General features: G+C 41.6%; 1 protein-coding gene across 1 annotated transcript in view; it reads left to right on the top strand.

The window, feature by feature from the left end:
- The window catches only part of ntn2 (netrin 2), a 44,166-nt gene extending 25,483 nt beyond the window's left edge, over window positions 1-18,683 (top strand). Inside the window, 5 exon segments of the mRNA XM_077551617.1 lie at window positions 465-653; window positions 6,023-6,172; window positions 8,513-8,566; window positions 13,987-14,061; window positions 14,137-18,683. Of these exon segments, the coding sequence (XP_077407743.1) occupies window positions 465-653; window positions 6,023-6,172; window positions 8,513-8,566; window positions 13,987-14,061; window positions 14,137-14,516 (848 nt within the window). The 3' untranslated portion in view covers window positions 14,517-18,683.
- Window positions 18,684-22,139: the final 3,456 nt, after the last annotated feature.

Consider the following 22,139-nt stretch of genomic DNA (forward strand, 5'->3'; position numbering starts at 1 on the left):
TCTTAAATCAAACTCTGCAATGTAAACACGATTCGCAGGTTTCGTAATAGCCTTTAATCTCCAAGGTAAGAAGGAGCAAACCAGTCTAGATTTCTGAAAGTGCGCCTCACGTCTCATTATATCCTGGCTCACCTCATCGAGAAGCTCAAACCTCTTCCTTTATCCGAACCCGTTTCCCTTCAATAGTCCTTGGGAGACGTTACTCATCAGCGAGCCGCTGGATTAAAGTGTCTCTTTGCGGTGATTAATAACGGATGGACCGAAGGAAGCCGGATTCATAAATTACGAGCGCCGCAAATATCATTTTGATGGATGAGAGACGGAATTGCAGCCAAGCTCGGAGCTGCAATGTAGTTTTTTTACCAAGGCCTTCATCGGTTTTACATACTTTTCAATTTCCTTTCCTTTACAAATTACAAATTACACTTGTGTCTCAATGGTCATTCATTGTTGTCCGTCCGCAGCGTGTAACTGCAATCTGCACGCCCGCCGCTGCCGCTTCAACATGGAGTTGTACAAGCTCTCGGGGAGGAAGAGCGGAGGCGTGTGCATGAACTGCCGCCACAACACCGCCGGCCGCCACTGCCACTACTGCAAGGAGGGATTCTACCGAGACATGGCCCGAACCATCACTCACCGCAGGGCTTGCAAGGGTAAGTCCTCCCATTATGCGCTGCATTAACTTGGATTTGCTTGCGGTTGTCAGGAATTTGTGAGATACTGCGGAGAATCTTTATCAGTCGTTCTTTCCGTCCAGTTGCCAAACAAAAGTGAAGAATTGAACAAGCTTTTTTTTTTTTAGGTTAGCTGCAATGCTACATTCAAAAAAAAAAAAAAATGGTGTCAAAATTTGGATCCACCCACTAACTTGGTTCAATGTGACCCAATTTTTTGGGGGGAAGTTACAAAAATGAAAGTTGGGTCAAAATGAGCCAAGTTTTAACTCTAAAAACATTTGGGTCAAAAATAACCAACATTATGTCAAAAAGGGACCGACCCAACTTTTTGGGTTATTCAATTAAAAAGTTGGGTCGAATAAATCGCCCACAAACAACCTTTAAAAAAAAAACTGTTTTTGGGTGGGTTATTACTTAAAGTTGACCAAACATTTTGGGTTAAATACCTCAAAAACTCTGTTGGGATCATTCAATTAACCCCAAAAAATTGGGTGACATGAATAACCCGTATACAACCCAAAAAAACTGTGTCGCTTTGTGGGTTATTGATTTTATTTGACCAGCTTTTTGGGTTAAATAATTAAAAAGACAATTCAGTTGGGTTATTTAATTAACCCAAAAAGTTTGTTCAAATTGGGTTGCCTTGTGGTTTATTAATTTAATTTGACCCAACTTTTAATTCAATTAAAAACCCACAAAGCAACACAGTTTTTTGGGTTGCTTTGTGATTTATTTATTTGATCCAACTTTTTGGGTTGAACTCAAAAAGTTGGGTTAGCCCACTCTTTACTTACAGTAATTTGTGTTATTATTGACCCAACTCTCTTTTTAGAGCGTTCCAGAAAGCCAGTTCTGAGATGTGAACATTGTTCCCCCTTTCATTTCCTGTGATATCTGGCTTTAACATTCTCACACACACACACACACACTCAATCCTCGTGACAGTGTAATTGTGTCTTATCAAAGCAGAGTAATCAGGACCTAAACAATGCATCGCCCTTTCTTTCATATCCCAGATGTGACGGATATTAAAACTCTGCAAATCCCCCAAAAACGGAACGTCTCGCTCCATGACCGATCACAGCAATAACCTCAACCCATGCCCCAATTAGGGTGTAAAGTCTTTGTCTTTTCCCGTCAGTTGAGCGTATTTTAATTCCTCCCGCTGCCATATGTCTGGGTAAAGCAGAGGTGAAAGGTGCGGTATGCTTGAGCGGGGGTGAGTGTCACATCTGAAGTGGAGTTACGACAATAAAATACAGGTGTTTCCAAAATAAGGGGGAGGGCTGGGCTTAGAGGCAAGCGTCTGTTACTAATCAGACCTGCCCTGTAAATGAGCGTCTGAGGTGTGGAATTAACTTCTTCTTTTTTTTCTGGAGAGCTCAGTATTGTTCATTCGGTAATTTTACCGATTTGACATGTCATCATCATTGCTCCCCTTTTTTTTTTTTTTCTTCTTTTTTTTTGGGGCGCGGAATTAACTTACCAACAATTTCATTCTTGCCTCCGTCGCCAGTTTACCTCCCACAAACATAAACTTCTTGACCAAAATAAACGGCACTGATGGATTCGTGTGGAGAAACAAAAGTGTCGCAAAGTTAAAAAAAAAAAAATGCCAATCACGCCTGGCTGCTTCGGAACACAAAAGAGTTTTTTGTGACGCCATACAGCTGTTTTTCGAGGAAACCGCTGATAAAAGGCTTTAAAAGTCTGTGTGAAGAAACACCCAGACAATATAAACCACATCGGTTTCAAATATCTGTAAGGGAGGGCTTGATTTATGCTGTCGAAGACCACGGAGTGAAACAATCTAATTCTTCAAGGCGCGTTGGGTAAAAATGTCTGCATTTCGAAAGGGCTAATGGATTTTCATTGTGTGAAAAGTGAAGTTCTGTCAGTGTGTCAAACTCCCAGTTTGGTGGCTATTCTGGTATTCAATCAATCCATGAATAGGCAAGAGAGGAAATAACTTTTGCTTATGTGACATCTAGCGCGGTCGCCTTGACCCAACCGGCCCCGACTGAAGGTTTATTCGCGATGGAGGTCCTCCATTTTACATGCTTCTTGCAAATGCAGGTGTCTTTCAAGGTTGGTTGGTAGTCAAAAAAAAAAAAGAAGGAAAAAAAAAAGGTTGGTTCGTAGTCCATTCAAAAAAAGAAGGGAAAAAAAAAGGTTGGTTGGTAGTCCATTCAAAAAAAAAGAAGGAAAAAAAAGGTTGGTTGGTAGTCCCCCCCCCCAAAAAAAAAAGGTTGGTTGGTAGTCCATTCAAAAAAAGAAGGAAAAAAAAAAGTTGGTTGGTAGCCCCCCCCAAAAAAAAGGTTGGTTGGTAGTCCATTCAAAAAAAAGAAGGAAAAAAAAAAGTTGGTTGGTAGTCCCCCCCCCCAAAAAAAAGGTTGGTTGGTAGTCCATTCAAAAAAAAAGAAGGAAAAAAAAAAGTTGGTTGGTAGTCCCCCCCCCCCAAAAAAAAAGGTTGGTTGGTAGTCCATTCAAAAAAAAAGAAAAAAAAGAAGGAAAAAAAAAAGGTTGGTTGGTAGTCCCCCCCCCCCAAAAAAAAAGAAAAAAGGTTGGTTGGTAGTCCATTCAAAAAAAGAAGGAAAAAAAAAGGTTGGTTGGTAGTCCATTCAAAAAAAAAGAAGAAAAAAAAAAAGGTTGGTTGGTAGTCCATTCAAAAAAAAGATGAAAAAAAAGGATAAAAAAAAGGTTGGTTGGTAGTCCCCCCCACCCCCCCAAAAAAAAAGGGTTGGTTGGTAGTCCATTCAAAGTCTACCTGCGATGGTCACATCAGCACTTTTTGAGTTTTCCTTCATTCCAGATGTTCACGTCCCGCGACAGCATCCAAGCCTCGGATTGTCACGATCAAGTCGTAAAAAAACAAGAAGAGTGATGTAAGCGTCGTCTTAATGTGGCCAATAACAGCAGACAAACATCCACTTATTTGCACACGAGAGGGTCTAATCAGATCAACAAATGCCCGTTAAGGACTACAAGTCCCAATGCGGCGTCCGTCACAGCTGCAGTCACGCAGGCTTGAAAAGTCATCAACATCTGAGGACTTTTTTTTTTTTTTTTTTTTTTTACTGCTTCTTAACTGGCCCGAGCCCCCCCTGCTCATAAAACTTCAGGAAGAAAAAAAAAACAGTTTGAGGGGGCCGAGATTGACAAACGTGGGGGCCGCTCTAAACCACCTTACGACCTGCTCATATTTGCCCGCTTGTTTACCGAACACGGAGGACAAAGACCATAAACTCTGATGTCTTAACAACCCGAGTTTGTTTTGCTTAGAAGGTCTGCTCTCGCTCACGTCCTCGTTCCTCCTCTTAACTGTTTTGACTCGATGCCGTGCGCCCACCAGCCAGGAAGCGATGGCGTTTGTCCATTTGCCACGCTCGCGTCCTGGCGGGCCCGCACACCCCAAGACACCACATCAAATAAAAAGGGTGTCTACTGATTTAACGCAGGAGAAATCAGAGAAATCATTCCATGGGGTCAATCCAAGATGGATTATCTGATGAATTCTCTATCAAGCACTTGAAAGATTCTTTGTCATATGACAAATGATGAGTTCCCAGGCTCATTTTAAGCCTGGAGAACCCAAGAACCCTTTTCTTCTTTGGAAAATTATAAATTATACATTAAATGACTGCTATAAGTTCACTGAACACCAAAATATATGTTTTTTTCAATTTTAACCCTTGTTTTTTGAACTAGCTCAGAGTTGCTAATTTATCAAAATATATATATAAAACATACTCCTAGGCATTCTGCAACATGATATGAAATAGATTAACAAAAAAAACACAAATTTTACCATCTGATGGTTTGCTGAGAAGATGGTTTTGTTTGGATTGATTTCCAGCTCAACAAAGCAGCATGTTGCCAGCCATCTTGTCACCACCACTCTGGCTCATGTAAGTGCAATATTCATCCACTAGATGGCCCCAGGCAGGGGTCAGAAGTGGCACTCTGGACTTTTGAAGTAAAATTTGTAAAAAAAAAAAATAAAAAAAATGGTCTTTGTTATTTGAGTAGCAGAATTTATAGGGGCCAAATTTGACCCCGTGGGTTCTCCAGGGTTAAATGGTGTTCATATTCATAGTAGTGTTTGTGGTCCAATCTGCTCGGTTTCATTAACACTAATGAGGGCAGAACTCCAGGAATGCCAGAAATGTCGCCGCACCTGGCGTTGCCTCTGGCCGATGAATTAGGAGACACGGTTGGCACATAGCGGCAAGGACCGTCTCTTCGTAACAGCAGAAACTCTTCCCGAGTTGGTCCCTGTGTCATGCGCCACCCACCATATGCCGCCATTTTCTCTTTTAACCCGCGCCATCAAAGCCTGACTGTTCCGGGTGAGCCGGCGTGACCTGAACGGCAGAGATTTCTGAGCGCGTCAGATTTACGTCCGCTTGAAATGAACCAGGACCACTTTGACACCTGCCGACCAGACCGGGCCATGCCCGGAAAAAGCCAAACGTGCTTCAGAGGATCTGAGCTCCAGTTAATCCCTCCTTGCCCCCCCACTGCCAGATCTTTCTTGGGTCAATTTCAGCCCTTTTAAAAAGCTCCAGCAAAACAGGTGGGCCCTCGTACGCTGCTCTGCTCTAGTGGCTCAAAAATGTCCGGTGCAAATAAACACGTTCACACTTCCGACAAGTCACGGAAAGAAAGTGTGGCGTGGAAGCAGCTGCCTGGCAAGCCTTGGGAAAAAAAGTGGTGGGTTCCAGGCTTTTTCCTTTTCCAAGTCATTTTGTCTTTTCTAATCTTTTTTTTTTTTTTTTTTTTTTTTTTAACTCATTCACTGCCATTGACGGCTAAAGACGTCAAAGTTGAGTCAATCAATTTGGCCTTTTCCAAATGATGGCTGAAGTTTCACGTTTGTTTACCGTTCTGAACACACCAGAAGTTCTCTTTTTGAAAGTCACTAGATCTCTCACTGTCTCATCGTCACTTTCAACTTGTTCCGTCCTGCCCCCCCCCAACCAGTTCCAAGAGAACATCCTGTGTAACTGTAAATCCACCGGGCCCACACGTATTTTATTGCCCTTCGAACCAAAAGCCACGTGAGAACAAGCTTACCAAAAGTTTTTGCTTGCTTATGTTGGCATTCGCCAGGGATTTGAAAACACTTTCGAGAAGTGATGTGTCACCAAGCAGACAGTGTCACATTTTGCCTCATTTCACACGTTTTGTAAGTCAGGGCCATTCTGAACAGCCTGATGAAAAATGCTAATATTTTCCGTTTCTTCTCAAGAATATTGTTGACATCCCGTCTGTGTTGGACAAACGAATCCTAATTTCATTTTCTCTGCTCTCCCCAATGTTCACCCCCCGACCTCTTGCCACAGCCTGCGACTGCCATCCTGTCGGAGCAGCGGGTAAGACGTGCAACCAGACCACAGGCCAGTGCCCCTGCAAGGACGGCGTCACCGGCATCACCTGCAACCGCTGCGCCAAGGGCTACCAGCAGAGCCGATCCCCCGTGGCCCCCTGCATCAGTGAGTGGACGCACAAACGTTTGATTTCGGCTCGGAGCGCGTTACGTAACGAAGGGCGCAAAAGACTTGTAACCTCAAGTAAAAGCAGCATTCGCTGAAGTCACGGAGATTAGCCGGCGTAATTTAAAGCACACGTCTGGTTGTAGCCTGGAGTCACTTTTTGGGCTTCTGACCCGGCCAAGGCCCGATGTGTTCTGTGGGATTGGGCAGCCGCAGAAAATGCCACGATAATTTCGTAGAGGAAAGACCAAAACATATGTGAGGGAGGATGTGTGCCAAACAGATGCAAAGCCGTGATCAAGTGCAACGTGATCATGGCTGAGCTGAAAAGGCAATTGCAGTTTTCCAGATATATGGACACATATTACCTTTTTTTTTTTTTTTCTGGAGAGCTCAGTATTGTTCATTCGGTAGTTTTACCGATTTGACATGTCATCATCATTGCTCTCTTTTTTTTTAATTAATTAAGAATGAACCTTTAAAAAAAAAAAAAAAAAAATTAATAATTTTTTTTTTTTAATAATTTTTTTGGGGGAGAGCTCAGTATTGTTCATTCGGTAGTTTTACCGATTTGACATGTCATCATCATTGCTCTCTTTTTTTTTTTTTTTTTAATTAATTAAGAATGAACCTTTAAAAAAAATAATAATAATAAAATATATATTTTTTTTTTTAATAATTTTCTGGGGGGAGAGCTCAGTATTGTTCATTCGGTAGTTTTACCGATTTGACATGTCATCATCATTGCTCTCTTTTTTTTTTAAATTAATTAAGAATATACCTTTAAAAAAAAAAAAAAATTAAATAATTTTTTTTTTTATATAATTTTTTTGGGGGAGAGCTCAGTATTGTTCATTCGGTAGTTTTACCGATTTGACATGCCATCATCATTGCGCTCTCATTTTTTTTTTATTTTTTTTTTATTTTTTGTATGTGCGTGTGTGTGTATTCATCAGTTCACCTAAAACCTATTAAAAACACACATATTACCATTTTTAGGAAGTTTAATCTTCTTCCGCCATTTTTTCCAGGAATTGGAAGTTTTTAGGCTCTATCTTTAGTTTCATCCAACTTTTGCCCTTTCCAAAGAAGCTCTCTTGTTTTCACAGACGGATTCCCCTGATTTTCAATCAAACTTCTACCCTGGTTGATCAAATATTTTTTTGTTCATTCCTCTCTGTAGTGCCCGGTACCAACTGTGCCATGAACCACTACCGGTCCGCGATCTGGTGTTTGTGGACCACCTCTCAACCGCAGATGTAATTCTCCACAAAAATGTCGGGAATTTCCCGGCTGATGTGTTTCCGACCGAGCGTAGAGCGAGCGGACTGTACGACTCTCTCCAAAAAAATGACCTTTGCCCATGTGACATCACGCCGCGCCGCGCCGCACGGTGCCACATGGCGCCGTGCTGTTTCTCTCGCATCGCAGCTCCGGAGCAGATGGCCGACAGAAAGAACCGCGGTCATGGATGGCCGACCCCAACCATTTCATTGCCACCGAAACCATCCAGGGACCAAAAGGAGCTATGCGTGTGTATTAGGCACACGCATAAATTTAGCTCTATTAGGCTTAATGACAACTTTGTGTGTGACAATATGGCCTCATGGGGAGCATCTTTGCTCCCGGTGAGCCCCGAGACAGAAGACAAGGCTGTTAAGCAGCCAATTAGTATGTTTGATGGCAGCATCCCGGATCACACTGATCCTCTCATTGTGTGTCACTAGATGTGGTTCTCCTTTGTTCTAGGCTGTAAACACAATTTTGATACGGATTTTTTTATTTTTTTTTTAGTCCGAGTCAAAACAGCCTTCCAAGACCTTGTCAACACGTCCCCGCTGGCTTGCTTTGGAGGCTCCAATCGCATTCAGTCAAACTGTATGTTGTTGTTAACGTTTATTTTGGACTGGTGCATATAATTGGAAGGGGACCTCGAGGCGTTCCATGAGGCACTTTTAAGAGAGACAGATGACAGCAAGGTTGGGGGGGGGGGATTCCAGTGCTACATCTGTCTCAAGATGATCCAAAACCAAATAAGCCCCCCCTGCCATCTGTTTGTCCGTCTACATGGGCTTGTGTAGCGATTACGCAACAGCAGTGTTGACTTAACAACACAACAAATTCGATGTGCCACGAACAATCTGAATTTGACATATCTGGGTTCGATTTGTTTTTTCATCTTTCATGGTTCCCAAGGCCCAGATTGGAAGGCTGTATCGTCATCAGATCGATTTTCGTATTTTCAGGCTCACCTATGAATGTTACTGCGCCTGCGCTGACAGACGGCATCATTGAAAAGTGAGGATTTCTGTTTCAGCAGTTTTTCTCTGTCTGTTTCAGAGATCCCCGTGGTGAACCCCACAGCTGCGGTGAGCAGCACCGAGGAGCCAGCAGGTTGGTGTACACCCGCTCGCACCCCGCCCCTCTACTACTTCACGAGAGGAACAAAAACATCTTTTTCTTTTTTCTTTTTTTTCATTTCTGGGCTCCAGTTCGAAGGTGTGGAATAAATATTAACGGAGGGTGGGGCGCCTCCTTTTTGAAGTGCTTTGGCCCAGACGTATTTTTTTTCCCCCCTTTTGTCTTGAAATCCCGAAGTCCTCCGCCAAGTTTCCTCGACCTCGAGCCTCGAGGCGCTCAAAGCATCGCCCCGCGGCTCAAACGGCAAGGCCGGCCAATAGACAGCAGAGGTGATTGCTTTGCGGCGTACGTGGTAGATAAAGTGGAAGGAAGCGTTTTGAGGCGTGAAAAGACTTTTGGCACCTGACTTGGGAGGAAATTGGTTCACTCTCCCTTGAACCCCCCAATTCTCCGCTCAATTACCCTTATTTTTTTCCCTTCTTGATTCATGTCGATTTGGAAATGTTAATGATTTAATGGGCGTAGGTTCCAATGCGGCAAGGTTTTTTTTTTTTTTTTTGTGCTTCCTCATGACCACATCACATAATTCCAACAGTTTTATTGAACAAGAACAGCGATGCAAATCAATGTTGGGATACAACTGACCATTCCATTCACATTAAGCTCAATAAGATTTAGATTTGTAGCAAATGTTTGTGTTTGGAAGGCTGGTGCAAACCAGATCTTTTCCTTTTGTGTAAATATTTTTTGAAATGCCAAAAATCATTGCAACGGATCTTCTATTGTGCAATGCAGTTTTTGAGTTTCTGAAAAAAAAGGTAAAAATTCCTCTGAACTCTACGTTTCCGTAAAGGGTGCCAGTCTCTCCCAAATTTTAAATTTTACGCAGGACTAGCATTAATTAATTTGACTGCCAGACGTTTTCAGAAACGGGTTGTGACAGCCGATTTTAAGCATTTTGACTGATCTTTCAAGGTCCATAGAAAATTATGTGTTTGGACTATGGAAACACACATACTACCAAATGAAAGATTGGACTCTCATCTTTCATCAGAAAAAAAAAGTTTGTTTCTACCTTATTCCGTTTTTCAGTAATCAACAATAGAAAATGGTTAGTTTCACCTCTGTTTTGAAACAAACGTCTTTTAACGTCTTTGGCACTCCTCCATAGGATTTTACTAAACGTTATTTAACGTTTTTGGCAGTCAAAGAGCTAGGGACGATTTCAGTCAAAAAAATAAAAAATAAAAATCATGACGTGTGGTTGCTGGATTTCGTTTCTTTAACTCAGAAATGTTCATCTTCCACTTACACTTCCAGTTCCATCACTTCAAACTTCATTTTGCGTTTACTGTGCTGCAAGAAATTTCCTGTGGTGAAAAGTATCAAAACTTAACAGTCTGTTTGCTGCTTCCGTGGGAAAATGTTTCAAATCCCATCTGCAATTCTCCTCAGGCACTCGAAAAAATACGCCATCCGCGTCTTTCTCCCAATCCTTAAACTTGACTGTCCAAAATGTTGGTTTTGTATGGAAGGGGGCGGAAGAAGCAATTTGTCCTTGTCGCAGCAGAGAAAAGGCCTCGACGGAGCAAAGGCATCAAGAAGCCTTCAGCCCAATTGTGTGTGTTTTCACTGGGCTGCTCTTCTGGGTCAGCGGCCGATTTATTTATTTTTTTTTTCTTTTGGCGAGAGCTTTTCCAGGTGAAAAGTGGCTCCTCATGGGAAAACGCTTGCCGCTCCCCCTGCCAACGTTTGGCCGCCAGTACCTCGGGGCCAACCGCAGTATACCTCACGTTATACAAGAAGTAACATGCACATATTTGGTGTCGCTCTAATGAAATCCATGCACATCTCATACAAATGCATGCCTGTCACAGTTGCATGCGCACGTTCATGATAATGAGCTGCATACGAAACCACTAACTCACCTCTAATGAAAAGACCTTTTGAAAACGAAGATTTTTAAAACAACAGGGAATTTTTTTTTTTTTTGTCAGAGCTCCCCATATAGTTGTAAAGTTTAATTTATTTATGGGCTTCTCATATTGGCGTCTTCAGACCGGGTGCAACCAATTATGTTTTTTGTTTTTTTTTAAGTGAATTGGGACTGGCGTGCTAATAAAACAAACATAAAACAGCTTACTACTTATACTTGAGCTTTGGGCCAATTAAAAAGCAGATGCGTCCCATAAATATGACATCCTCACAAATTTTCCAAAATAATATTAGAATAATGTTGTACTTTTGAAATTCCTTTGTTAAAATGTGGCTTTCTTAAACTTGAGACTTTGACTGTATTATCATCATCATCATCATCATAATAATAATAGTTAGTTAATTTGTCAACTTACAACTCGTAAAATTAATTGGGTTGTAATTATTTCATTCCTCAAAATACATCGTTGTACTTTTGTAACTTTTTCTTATTGGGAACAAAAAAGTCACAACACTTTTCTCCTCTAAAAAGTATGAAATTGCTATCATGTTGGCATGGCTACTTTTAGAGTGCCTCATTGTTGGCCATGAGTGTATGTAAAACCATAGAGAAAAGGTAGAAGAGTGAAGTGGAAAATAAAACTAGAATTGACAGCAAGGAAATATGCTCAAAAAAATTTAATACCGTTCTTTTTAAACACCCTAACAGTTTTTAAAGCTCTTTTTTTTCTTTTCCTTTTTTCTCTCTCCTCACTGTGCCTTATAAACTCTCCTTTTCACTGATACACAGCCAAGCATCCTGGACATTTTTATGACTTTCCTGGTCTTCTGTTCCTTCCCAAACACCTTCATTTGCTGCATCCGTCTTTCCTCCCCAAAAAAAAAAAAAAAAACACGCAACACCCTCACTCGCATGCAACCCTTTGTGGGCGCGGTCGCTTTTGATTGATTTACTTTGGTAGACGACGTGACTGGCTGGTTTTCCTTGCGAAAGCAGCGAGACCACAAGGGCCGGGTCCAGTTTACCAGCATGTGGTTTCTGCGTTTCGTAGTCTTGACATTCCGAGCAGGCAGCACGGTCAACTTCCCGTGTCCCCCTTCAAGATGCCTGACTTCAAACATGGGAAATGTTTTCTAATCCGCTTTCATGTTGTCACTCCATCATTGTCAGAGGTCTTTTTTTTTCTTCTTTTTTTTACTTCAAATATGTGAATTCAGCACGGATCCACATTTCTATCATGATAGCGCTCGTCTGTTTTTAATAGTTACGATCTCCCCCCCTCCTCCCTCTTTTCATCATCACGCAACAATTTGAATTTTGATAAGAATCAAACATACGGGAAGATTTACATGTGCGTTCTTGCCAGCTTGCCTGCTGGCTGTCCATCTAAAATGAAATTATTTGTCATTTTTCTATCCAGCTTTCAGAAAGAGAAACTCGGGGACGACGACTGAGGCAAACCGTTTTTAATATGTATCTGGCCAATGTGTGGTCTCGGGCTTCACGCAGGCCCACTCGCACCATCCAAGCATGACCTGCTTCCGCCTCGCTCTGTCTTTTCTCAACAATCTAGAAAACATGTCAGACTTAACACTTTGAGTCCTCTGCTGTGTTTCACCTGCCATGCGCCCCTGCTGCCGTCCAGGCTTCAGATGGGGATGTCAAATGTTGGCGTTTTCTTACACACAACAAAATAGCCACACTAATCTTAACATCATCCTTGATTCTTTGCCATTTAATCTAATATGAGTTCTTTAAATGAATGCGTGTAGGAAAATGACATGCTTTCCGAACTCCTGGTTAGCTCATGCTACTTCATTATTTTTTAAAAGAGGCCAAGTTATGTTTTTAAAGATGTTTATTGACAATCACAATTGAAGTTTACTGTTAAAACTAAACCTAAAACAACAATTACAAGTGGTATTTTTTTAGCCAGACCGCATAACTTTACCGTACAAAAGTCTGCTATCTCAATGCTAACACATAAAGGGAAACGCTATGGACAGGCTAAGGTAATTAGCATCAACAACTACATGTGATGTTTTTTTGCCAAACCTCATAAATTTACCTTACAAAATCCTTAAAGGGATACTTGACTCATTGAGCCATTTTCAGCAACAACAACAACAAAAAAATCCAGAATTAATTTGGTAACTTCATTATTTTTCATGTACAATTAATACCTTAAGATCATCTGTTCTGATGAAGTAGGTAACGACCAATCAGGGCTTGTACTCGTTATCTACTTCCTCAGCACAGGTGATGTAATCTTCAGTCGACAGCAAGTGGAATTTTTTTTTTTTTTTTTAAGGTTTTAATTGTACATGAAAAATAATTAAGTTAATACGCAATTCTGGACAAAATATTAACTTTTTACTGCTGAAAATGGCCCCAATGAGTCAAGTATTCCTTCAAGTCCTTAATGCTAGCAAATAATGGGAAACGTTATAGACATACTAGCATCAACATTGCAGTGATTATAAACCTTTAAGGATTTTTTTTTTTAATACTCTAAAAACAGTTTGGTCAAAAATAACCCAACTATGGGTCAAAAATGGACCGATCCTTTACTTGTGTCAAAAATTGGGTAATTTCGAATAAAACAACAGAGAAAATTGGGTCAAATTGACCCATAAAGTGGATCGGTCCATTTTTGATCCATAATTGGGTTACTTTTGACTCAATTGTTTTTAGAGTGTAACTCAAAGGGTAGCAACAAATCCAGACAGAGATGATCAATAACAATAATTTCACCCTCTGCAAAAAATGACTAATAAAGAAGCATCTTTGAGGTCTTCTTCTGTGTTTCATCATCAAATCTACTATGTAGTAGGTCTTTATATCTTATACCGCCTCCTGTTGGCCAAGACACGTACAGCAGACACAAAGCCCAGTTAATGCGTTTCACTGTTTCATTCGTTACATCTTATTGAATTTATTTGTTACTACTATTCGTTTTTGGACTAAAGATAATACTGTAGTTTGTTCAAGTTACTGTGAAAAGAAAAGAAAATCACTTGCAATATCTTTTATTATTTCTACATGTTACATTTAGCTCTTTAACTGCCAGACATTTTCAGAAAAGGGATGCCGTGGGTGCCGGCCGATTTAAGCATTTTTGACTGATCTTTCAAGGTCCACAGAAAATTATGTGTTTGGACTATGGAAACACACATACTACCAAATGAAAGATTGGACTCTCATCTTTCATCAGAAAAAAAAGTTTGTTTCTACCTTATTCCGTTTTTCAGTAATCAACAATAGAAAATGGTTAGTTTCACCTCTGTTTTGAAAAAACGTCTTTTAACGTCTTTGGCACTCCTCCATAAGATTTTACTAAACGTTATTTAACGTTTTTGGCAGTCAAAGAGTTAAAAATTATGGCTCCAGAAAGAAAAAAAATTAAAAAGAAAAATAAATTGTGCAAAAAATTATGGAAATTGACGCACAATATTTGCTTCTATGGGCCCCAAGCCGTTTTTGTTGAATGTTTTTATTTTTTGTCTTTGTTTTGTAGACTGTGAGTCCTACTGCAAACCAGTGAAGGGCAACTTGAAGATCAATATGAAAAAATACTGCAAAAAGGATTTTGGTAAGTGTTCATTAGTATAGTGTGACGTATGTTACGCGATTGTTGACTTGGGACTGTCATTGGATGTATTTTCAGCGGTGCAAGTGAACGTGCTGGACATGGAGACGATCGGCGACTGGGCCAAGTTTTCCGTCAACGTCATGTCCGTGTACAAGAGTCGCGGCGAGCCCTTAAAACGGGGGGATAACATCCTGTGGGTGCACATGAAGGATCTGGCCTGCAAGTGTCCCAAGATCCAGATGAGCAAGCGCTTCCTGGTCATGGGCGGCAGCGACGGCGGGACCGGCCCGGGGACGGGGGTCGGGCCCGGCGGGGGAAACTCCAACCCGGGGGCGGAACGCGTGGGGCTGCTGGCGGATAAGAACAGCCTGGTGATCCAGTGGAGGGACGTTTGGACGAGACGGCTGAGGAAGTTCCAGCGCAAAGAGAAGAAAGGGAAGTGCGGCAAAGCATGATGGGAGAACCGCACCCCGTAAAACCCTGACCCCGCCCCTTCCATCACGGGAACGCTGCACATTACCAAGACTGCATGTACCCTACCTGTTTTAAGGACCACATTTTGTGTATATTGTATAATTATTTTCCTTTGTATTTTTTCCAAGAATGGCCTCTGTAATGTCTCGTCTTTCTCGTCCTATGGTTTGCCTTATAAAGGGACCGTTAAAAAGGGTATGAAGTGGTAGACGAACGTAAGACACCGTTCCCGTCCCCGGTGACGACGTTGGAACCATCCGCTCCGTTTTCCAACCACTGCTCCTTCAAAAACTCTTCCCAAAGGATTTTAAGAAGCAACGATGAAGTCTAAGGAATCACTTCCGGTCGCAATGGGTCTTTTTTTTTTGGGGGGGTACCGGACATCAGCAAGAACTTCTTTGCAATCGAGATCTTTTTAATAGTCTTTGGGATTTTCCACAACAAACTTGCTGCCGCCACCGATCTGGACTCAAGCAAGCTCACCGCTTATTTTCTTTGCCCGTTATCTCGTCCAACATTTTACATACCGTGACAGCAGAATGCTCGGATGGCTTCGAAAGAGTTTTTTTTTGTACCTCTCCCTGGTTGGCCCCTCTCGAGTTCGCTGGCAACTTTTTGGTCCCCGAGTCATCTTTAGCTGATTGGTTACTGAAGTGTCACGTGACTGACAAAAGCGAGACGTGACTATTTAGTCTGAATGAACGAGGCCAGAACGTTTTTATGACATGAGGCTATCGCATTTCACTCCTCGCGTGTTTTGTCATGTTTGCATGTTGGTGGTTTGTGCTGCCCCCCCCCCCCCCCCACACGAAAACGTATCTCCCCTGTCATCCTTTGCCAAATGAGCACAGTCGGGTTTTTTAAACTTGATTAAGAGACTATGAGAGTCCGATCCAAGAAAGGACAGGAAAAAAAAAAAACGTTTTTTTTTTTTTTAAAATCCGCCTTTCATTCTATAAAAGACGTTATGTACGGTATAAGATCAACAAACTTTTGAGTCTGAGGTTCACGTGGCAGCCAGCGTGCTGACAGGCACGTCATGAAAGTTAGCGGTTGTTTGGCTGCGGCCGAGGCTGCTTGTTTGGCTTGTCCTTCCTCCAAAAGACTCTCTCCTCTGCTTCGTATCAGCCAAGCACCCACCTAAGACGCCCCCCCCACCCCACCCCACGAGCCTTTTTTTTTTTTTTTGCATGTTGTGTATAGAGTGTCTTAGATAAGTGACAGCGCAGGTTAAGGCTGCCAAATGGCCTCAGTGGCGCACTGTACTCCGCACTGTATAAGCGCTCCTTTTAAATCTCCGAGAATGTACGTCAAACTGTGAAGGACTCACTCTAATGTATTGATTGTGTTAGCTCGCCCTAAGAATGTCCTTGTAGTGGAAGTTTGCGGCTCTTGCGCCAAATGAAATGTAACCAAAATAAGTTCTTGTCAACAGTTGATGACTTCATACTAGCATTATGACCCCAAGTCTTACAGTGTAACCTCCACAAAGGAAATAATTTTAAGTGATGGAATTCGTTCCTGTCATGTCATAAAACTTTGAAAATCATAAAAAAAAAGACAGTGGGTGTGTCCACAGAATATCCTAAAACCACGCCCCTTTCAGCTGTCAATCAAATACATTCAATTTGACAATTAGTTGGCCCCCATTCCCACAAAAAAACCCTCCCTCCTGGCACTTTGACCTTTCTCATCTTGATGTACGCACACTCATGGCGGACAACGAGGCGCTCTAAATTGGTAATGCCAAACCCCCATAGCCCTTGTTCACACATTGGCTGTCAAGGCTGACTTAAAAAAAATCTCCCTTTCATGGCGCTTCCAACTTTCTCAGTGTGATACGCACGGCAGACGACGAAGCGCTCTAATGTGGCAATGCCAACCTGTAGCCCCCCCCCCCCCATTCACCCATTGGCTGTCAGGGCTGACCTTTTTCAACACTTCCAACTTTCTCAACATCATGTACGCACACTCTTGGCAGACGACGGGGTGCTCTAAAGCAGCCACGCCGCCAGACTGTCTGGACATTGAAGGGGGAGGGGTGACTCATGCTGTCAAATATGTTTCGAAAAAAAAAAAAATCTGAAAAACTGAAATTCAGTACTACATAGTTCTGTCTTCAGCAGTTATCTTCAAACATGTCTAATCTATTTAGAAACAAATCTCAGAATTCATCTTACATGGTCTTTAATTGTATTTTTTTTTTTTTTTTTTTTTTTACTGAGCAGCCAGAACATTTTTGTAGTTATCAGCTTCAGTTCACTAAATAGCTAAAGATGATAAGCAGTATGAAAAAAATTGGATAGTTATCATGACTTTTGCCTTCATTGGAAAAAAAAAAAAAAAACAAAGCCAAAGAAAAAGCAAAACACATTTGGTTAACTTTGGAGGTTCCGCTCATGTGGATTTTCGCCTGAACAGTATCTGGATCTCATTTCGCAACAATATCGCCATGCCCTATTTTCTATTGGCACTCTCTCAAGTGCCCACCCTGAACGTTGACGCGAAGATAAGAGCGTGCCAGATGTTTTCTCGTCCTTTTTTTTTTTTTTGAGTGAGCCTCACAGGGAGAGCCGTCCTGTTGTTTGACTTTAATGAGGCCCAAAGCTTGGCAATAGATTTTTGCGCGTTTGCTTCGTTTCATCTGCTGCAGCTTTTTATAGCGCTCACAGGTGTGCGCGAGTGAGAGTATGTGTGTGTGTGCTTCTAATTAGTTCACGCACGTAAACAAGCGATATGCGCATCACGCTCTGCACCCTCGTTGCTTTTTGGTGCTCAAATTCGATGCTGTAGAAGATGTTTTGTATGTGCACGCTGCCTACAACATGAGGTACACCTGCGCAATCTAACGAGCTTGATTTTAAACGAAACAAAGATGATGATCTGCAAAATCTCTACTTTGCAGGAACCAAACTCCCCGTTCACTAATTAATTTAATTTAAAAAAAAAACTGAGCAGAAGACAATGGTTGCATTTTTTTTCCCCCCAAACTATTTTTCAAAGATCTTAGAGCCATGAGTGATGCAATAAATTAAACGATATGTGTCGCTGACTACACAGTTTAGTTCCTTCTGCACCGACGCTTTACATTTAATAAGCTAACTAAAATTATACAGTTTGTGACCTATTTTCACTTGTGATTGCAAAAAAAATAATGAAAATCCAGCATTGACATTTTCAACACTCTAAATTGGTTAATAACTTATAGAAATAACATGATGTGGGGACAGAACACTAGTATTGAATTGTGAAAAATAAGCAGCAAAATCCACCCATTTTTTTAGCCATCACAGGGGGCGGCCATTTTGCCGCTTGCTGTCGACTGAAAATGACATCACTGTTGCTCAGGTAATGACCAATCAGGACTCAGCGTGCGAATGTCACATGACCAAATATAAAAAAAAACAGGTGGTCTTTTTCCTGAGCCCTGAGAAACTGACGTCATTGTCAGTCGAAAGCAAGTCGCAAAATGGCCGCCCCCTGAGATGGGGGGGGGGGGGGGGGGGACAGGTCGATTTTGCTGCTTAATTCACATTTCGTTCCTTTTTAAGCCAGATCTGTCATGAGATCGATTTGCGCAGGTGTACCTAACAAAGTGTCCTCACACTACCGTGTCTCCCCACCCCCTCCCCCACTTGTCATGCTGTAAATATGCGGCGGGCTGGCCGTCTTGTGTCGCGTCACGCGAGGCGTCACCTGATGACTCACGCGCTTGTATTGTACAAAACAAAAGCCGATGACGTCACACGGATGCCGAAAGCAGAAACATGTGCTTCGGTCACCCCGGCCTCGAGATGTGTTTCAGATGGTACGCAGAATGTATTCATTTAAGCTTCTATGACGAGCACCCTATTGTAAATAGCTTCGGTGCGTGAAGATGACTAAGTATGTGACGCGGGGATGATTGGACCCTTTGATTCCCAAAGTGGAAGTACAAATGGGAATGGACCCTGCCTCTTTCTGTTACATGAATGTCTGGAGTATGTCACTCATCCCATGAAGTATCCACAGCTTTTTGTTTTGGTGCATACCTTACCCCCCCCCCCCCCCCTCATTTCTATATCCAAGTCTTGTACTTTTTCCCTTAAGGCAAATGAACCACTGACTTTTTCATCTAAGTGATACGAAAATAAATTATTAGTTAATGAGCTGTGTGCTGTGTCGATGATCTGTCTTCGTTAATAGCCAGCTACGGAAATTCGAAGGAATACGGCTTTTTCCCGTCGGAAAAGGAGGGCTCGCGCGTGTTTCCACTCACTGGGGTTCGACCTTTTGGGAATGAGGGATAGAGTAGCGAGACCAAAAGCTCTGTAAATAAACTGTGAGGCACACCAGCGTACCTCACCTCTGTGGAAACCGAACACTCCAATCAAAGTCTGGTCCAAAGCAGGAAGTGTTTTTTTTTTTAAATCCCCTTGTATTTCACTCTGTCACCTACATGGTCCTCGCTGCCCGAATTCCCGATTTCTATCCAAACAAAATCCTCCTCCTGCTGGAAAGCAACCATTTATCATTCAAATCCCCCTCGGCCTAAACTACCAAGTCGTGTCTGGTATGATTGTAGACCTTTACCATCAAACGCATCCGTCTTGGACATCCTGTCTTCCGTCTCGTTGTTGTGCCAGCTTCTATTACCGGACAACATTTCAACTTAATGGACAGCGCTTTATGGTCAAATGAGGGAGTCGGTAACAGGAACAGATTGGGCAGATAGGACTTGCACGCGTTCAGTATTAGTCCTGTTCGGGGACAAGGAGATTTTCTCACCAATAAGGTTGTGTTTGTTACAATCAGGCTTACTCTGTTGTGTTTAGGATACAGGATACAGTACTACTACAATACTACAAGTTTCTATAAAGTGAAAATACATGTCTTCTTGTTTACAACACTGCTAAAACTGGAACCACCGCCATTGGCTAGAACACTTGTCTCCTCTGCGCCGCAACGTTAGCCGGCAGCTAGCTTGTGAGCTAAAAGACTTGCGGGCTCCTCACAGCCGGCGGCTAGCTGAGGAACACGCTCGCTTGAGAATTTCTATTACGACATTGAGCTGTTCAGTAAATTGTAATAGCCAAAGAAGATGCACTTTCAGGGTGTAGGCGGAGCTAGCAAGCTAACCGTACGCTAGCTAACTCGCAACTGCCGTTTTGGCTAATGTATTTGAAACAAATCCCTGAATTCTCTTTACAGCAAACTTGCTTGGATTTACTAGTTAGTCATGCACGTTTTAAGTTGTGTGCCATTAATTAGACAGGGTTTGCTCATATGGTATTTTTTATTTTTTTAAACCTAAGAACAAATCCTGTGAAGACTTGCCGACATCCTGACGTTTCTTAGCATTACGCAAAAATAATGGGTTATTGAGGTTTTTAATGTTCAGTTAATAGCATTTCATATTCCAAGCTGGTTGTCAAATGTAAATTAAAAAAAACTAAAACAAAAAACAATTTGCACATCCTAATATGCAAAATAGACGGACTTCTTGTGTTTTAAGACATAAAAGAAGTTCTAAATCCAACTGCTAACGTAATCTATGCCCCCTTAATGACTTTTTCTTGTCTCATTGTTATGTAACTCAGGTATGAATGAATGATTATGTTTATTGCTCACTCCACTAGTTAAAAACAATGTGTCAGGGCAGAAGCATCAGTTTTTGGACAGCCCCGCCCCCTACCAATATATCACATTTTCATTTTTGTTGACACACATCCATAACTATAGTGAAATAAATAACTATAATATGATATATTTTCATTGTGCAAAATGATCTCCCCCCGGATCAGTACAAAAAAACAACTCAAAAACCTGCCAGTTTTTTTTTTTTTAAAGAACAAAACGAAACCTAGTGTTAAAATGTGGCCCGGTGATTTATACGAAAGCTAAGGAAGTGCGTGTTGGTGTGTTTCTTTGACGGTGACACAGTGTAGCCGAGCTGTTTTTTTGGAAAGCGGCGAGCTGTTTTGAGGATTTGGAAAAGTATCCAAAGACGCTTCATTCTTCTCCACATTCTTCTTCCAGCACTCGCCGAACTTGCTTTCATACGCTGCCAGCGTAGCTTCATTGGCTTTAAAATGGAGCCTCATTACCACTCGGCTTTAAAGTTCTACCGTCTCTTCCAGCAGAGGGTAGATGGTGTGTGTGTGTGTGTGTGTGTAAGCTGTGCACTGTACCTTTTTTTTTTTTTTAAGCTTCCCCTTGGTTCATTTCTTTCTCTTGTTTTTTTTTTCTCAAGGAGAGGGGTCTGCATGTGTGAAATGTGTATGTGTGTGTGTGTGTGTGTGCGTGTGGCTAACCACACGTATAACCCACCCCCCTCCCCTCCCCTTTGAAAACCGCAAAAAATGTGGCAAGAAATCTTTGTAGGGCTGCATCATAAATATTCAGCGCTGAAGTTCTGATCTGGATCTCTCTTTTTTTTTTTTTGGGACGCACGTCTTCGCTGTGAGTGAAAGCAGCTGTCGTGTGACGAGTCCAAACTCCCTATGGACGCCAACGTGCGTGACAATGGCCACACCTCTGCTCGCACATCTGTCATGCTTCCATCCTTTCATTTAATAAAGGCAAATTCCAGCACTCCCCGTTGGGGAATGTAGGACAGTGACACCCAAGTTGTCGGACATGATGTGTGTTTGGTTCAGCGCATGGCTATCACCGTCACGTCACAATTATAGAAACATTAAGTACTATTAAAAAAACATAATATAACAGCACGTGACTGGAACGGTTTCAGAGTCAATATTGACATTGGAACCTTGATTTTCGTGATTGTTCCTTTATCGAAAGTCTGACTATAACCCAATTGTTCGAATACCAAAGCAACTTTTCCCATAGAAGACAATGTAAATCCAATTAATACATTCCAGATAAGGATACCAGGTATCGCCCTTATTCTTATAAGTATTAGGTATATAGGTCTTTTTTTTATTTATCTGTCATTGTGATTTTTTTAAAATATTTTATTTATAAAAAGTATTAGTTTTACCGGTATCGGTGACTACTGGTATCAGTCCGGGAAAAGTAGTGGTATCGAGCATCCCTACTTATTCCATTTAAGTTTTTTGTTGTTGTTTTTTCCAGTTTATTATTTTTTATCTTGCACTCAACAAATAGGCTACATTTTTTTTAAACTAAAGCTAACACTAAATCTATTAAATACTAAACTAAAAAGAAGGCTTTTGGGGGGGGGAATTAAAACTAATAGTAAACCCCCTCTAAACTGTTTAAAATAAATCAAAAAAAATTATAAAAATAAATAAATCTTTAAAATAAAATCCACAACTATTACAGCTCTGGAACCATCCAAAAATATTAACCAAAAATATTTTATAGATAACAACTATCGGTTTACACACAGAAAACCGCAACATAAATATAACTGACTATTGAATCGGAGGGAAAAATGCTGACAACATCAAAGGCCAGCGTACTGGCCCTGTGAGGATGAATTTGAAATCTGATTGGTTTAAAAACACACACACAGCCCCATTGTCTAAAATAGTTTAAGTTGCATCGGCCAGCCAAATGACATTGACGAAGCAGGACGCCAACGTCACCCCCCAACCTGTCATGTGGTCTCCATTTTTCACTTGTTCATTTTCTCATGG

This window comes from Vanacampus margaritifer, chromosome 18 (assembly GCF_051991255.1).
Source record: "Vanacampus margaritifer isolate UIUO_Vmar chromosome 18, RoL_Vmar_1.0, whole genome shotgun sequence".
NCBI classification, from domain to species: Eukaryota; Metazoa; Chordata; class Actinopteri; order Syngnathiformes; family Syngnathidae; genus Vanacampus; species Vanacampus margaritifer.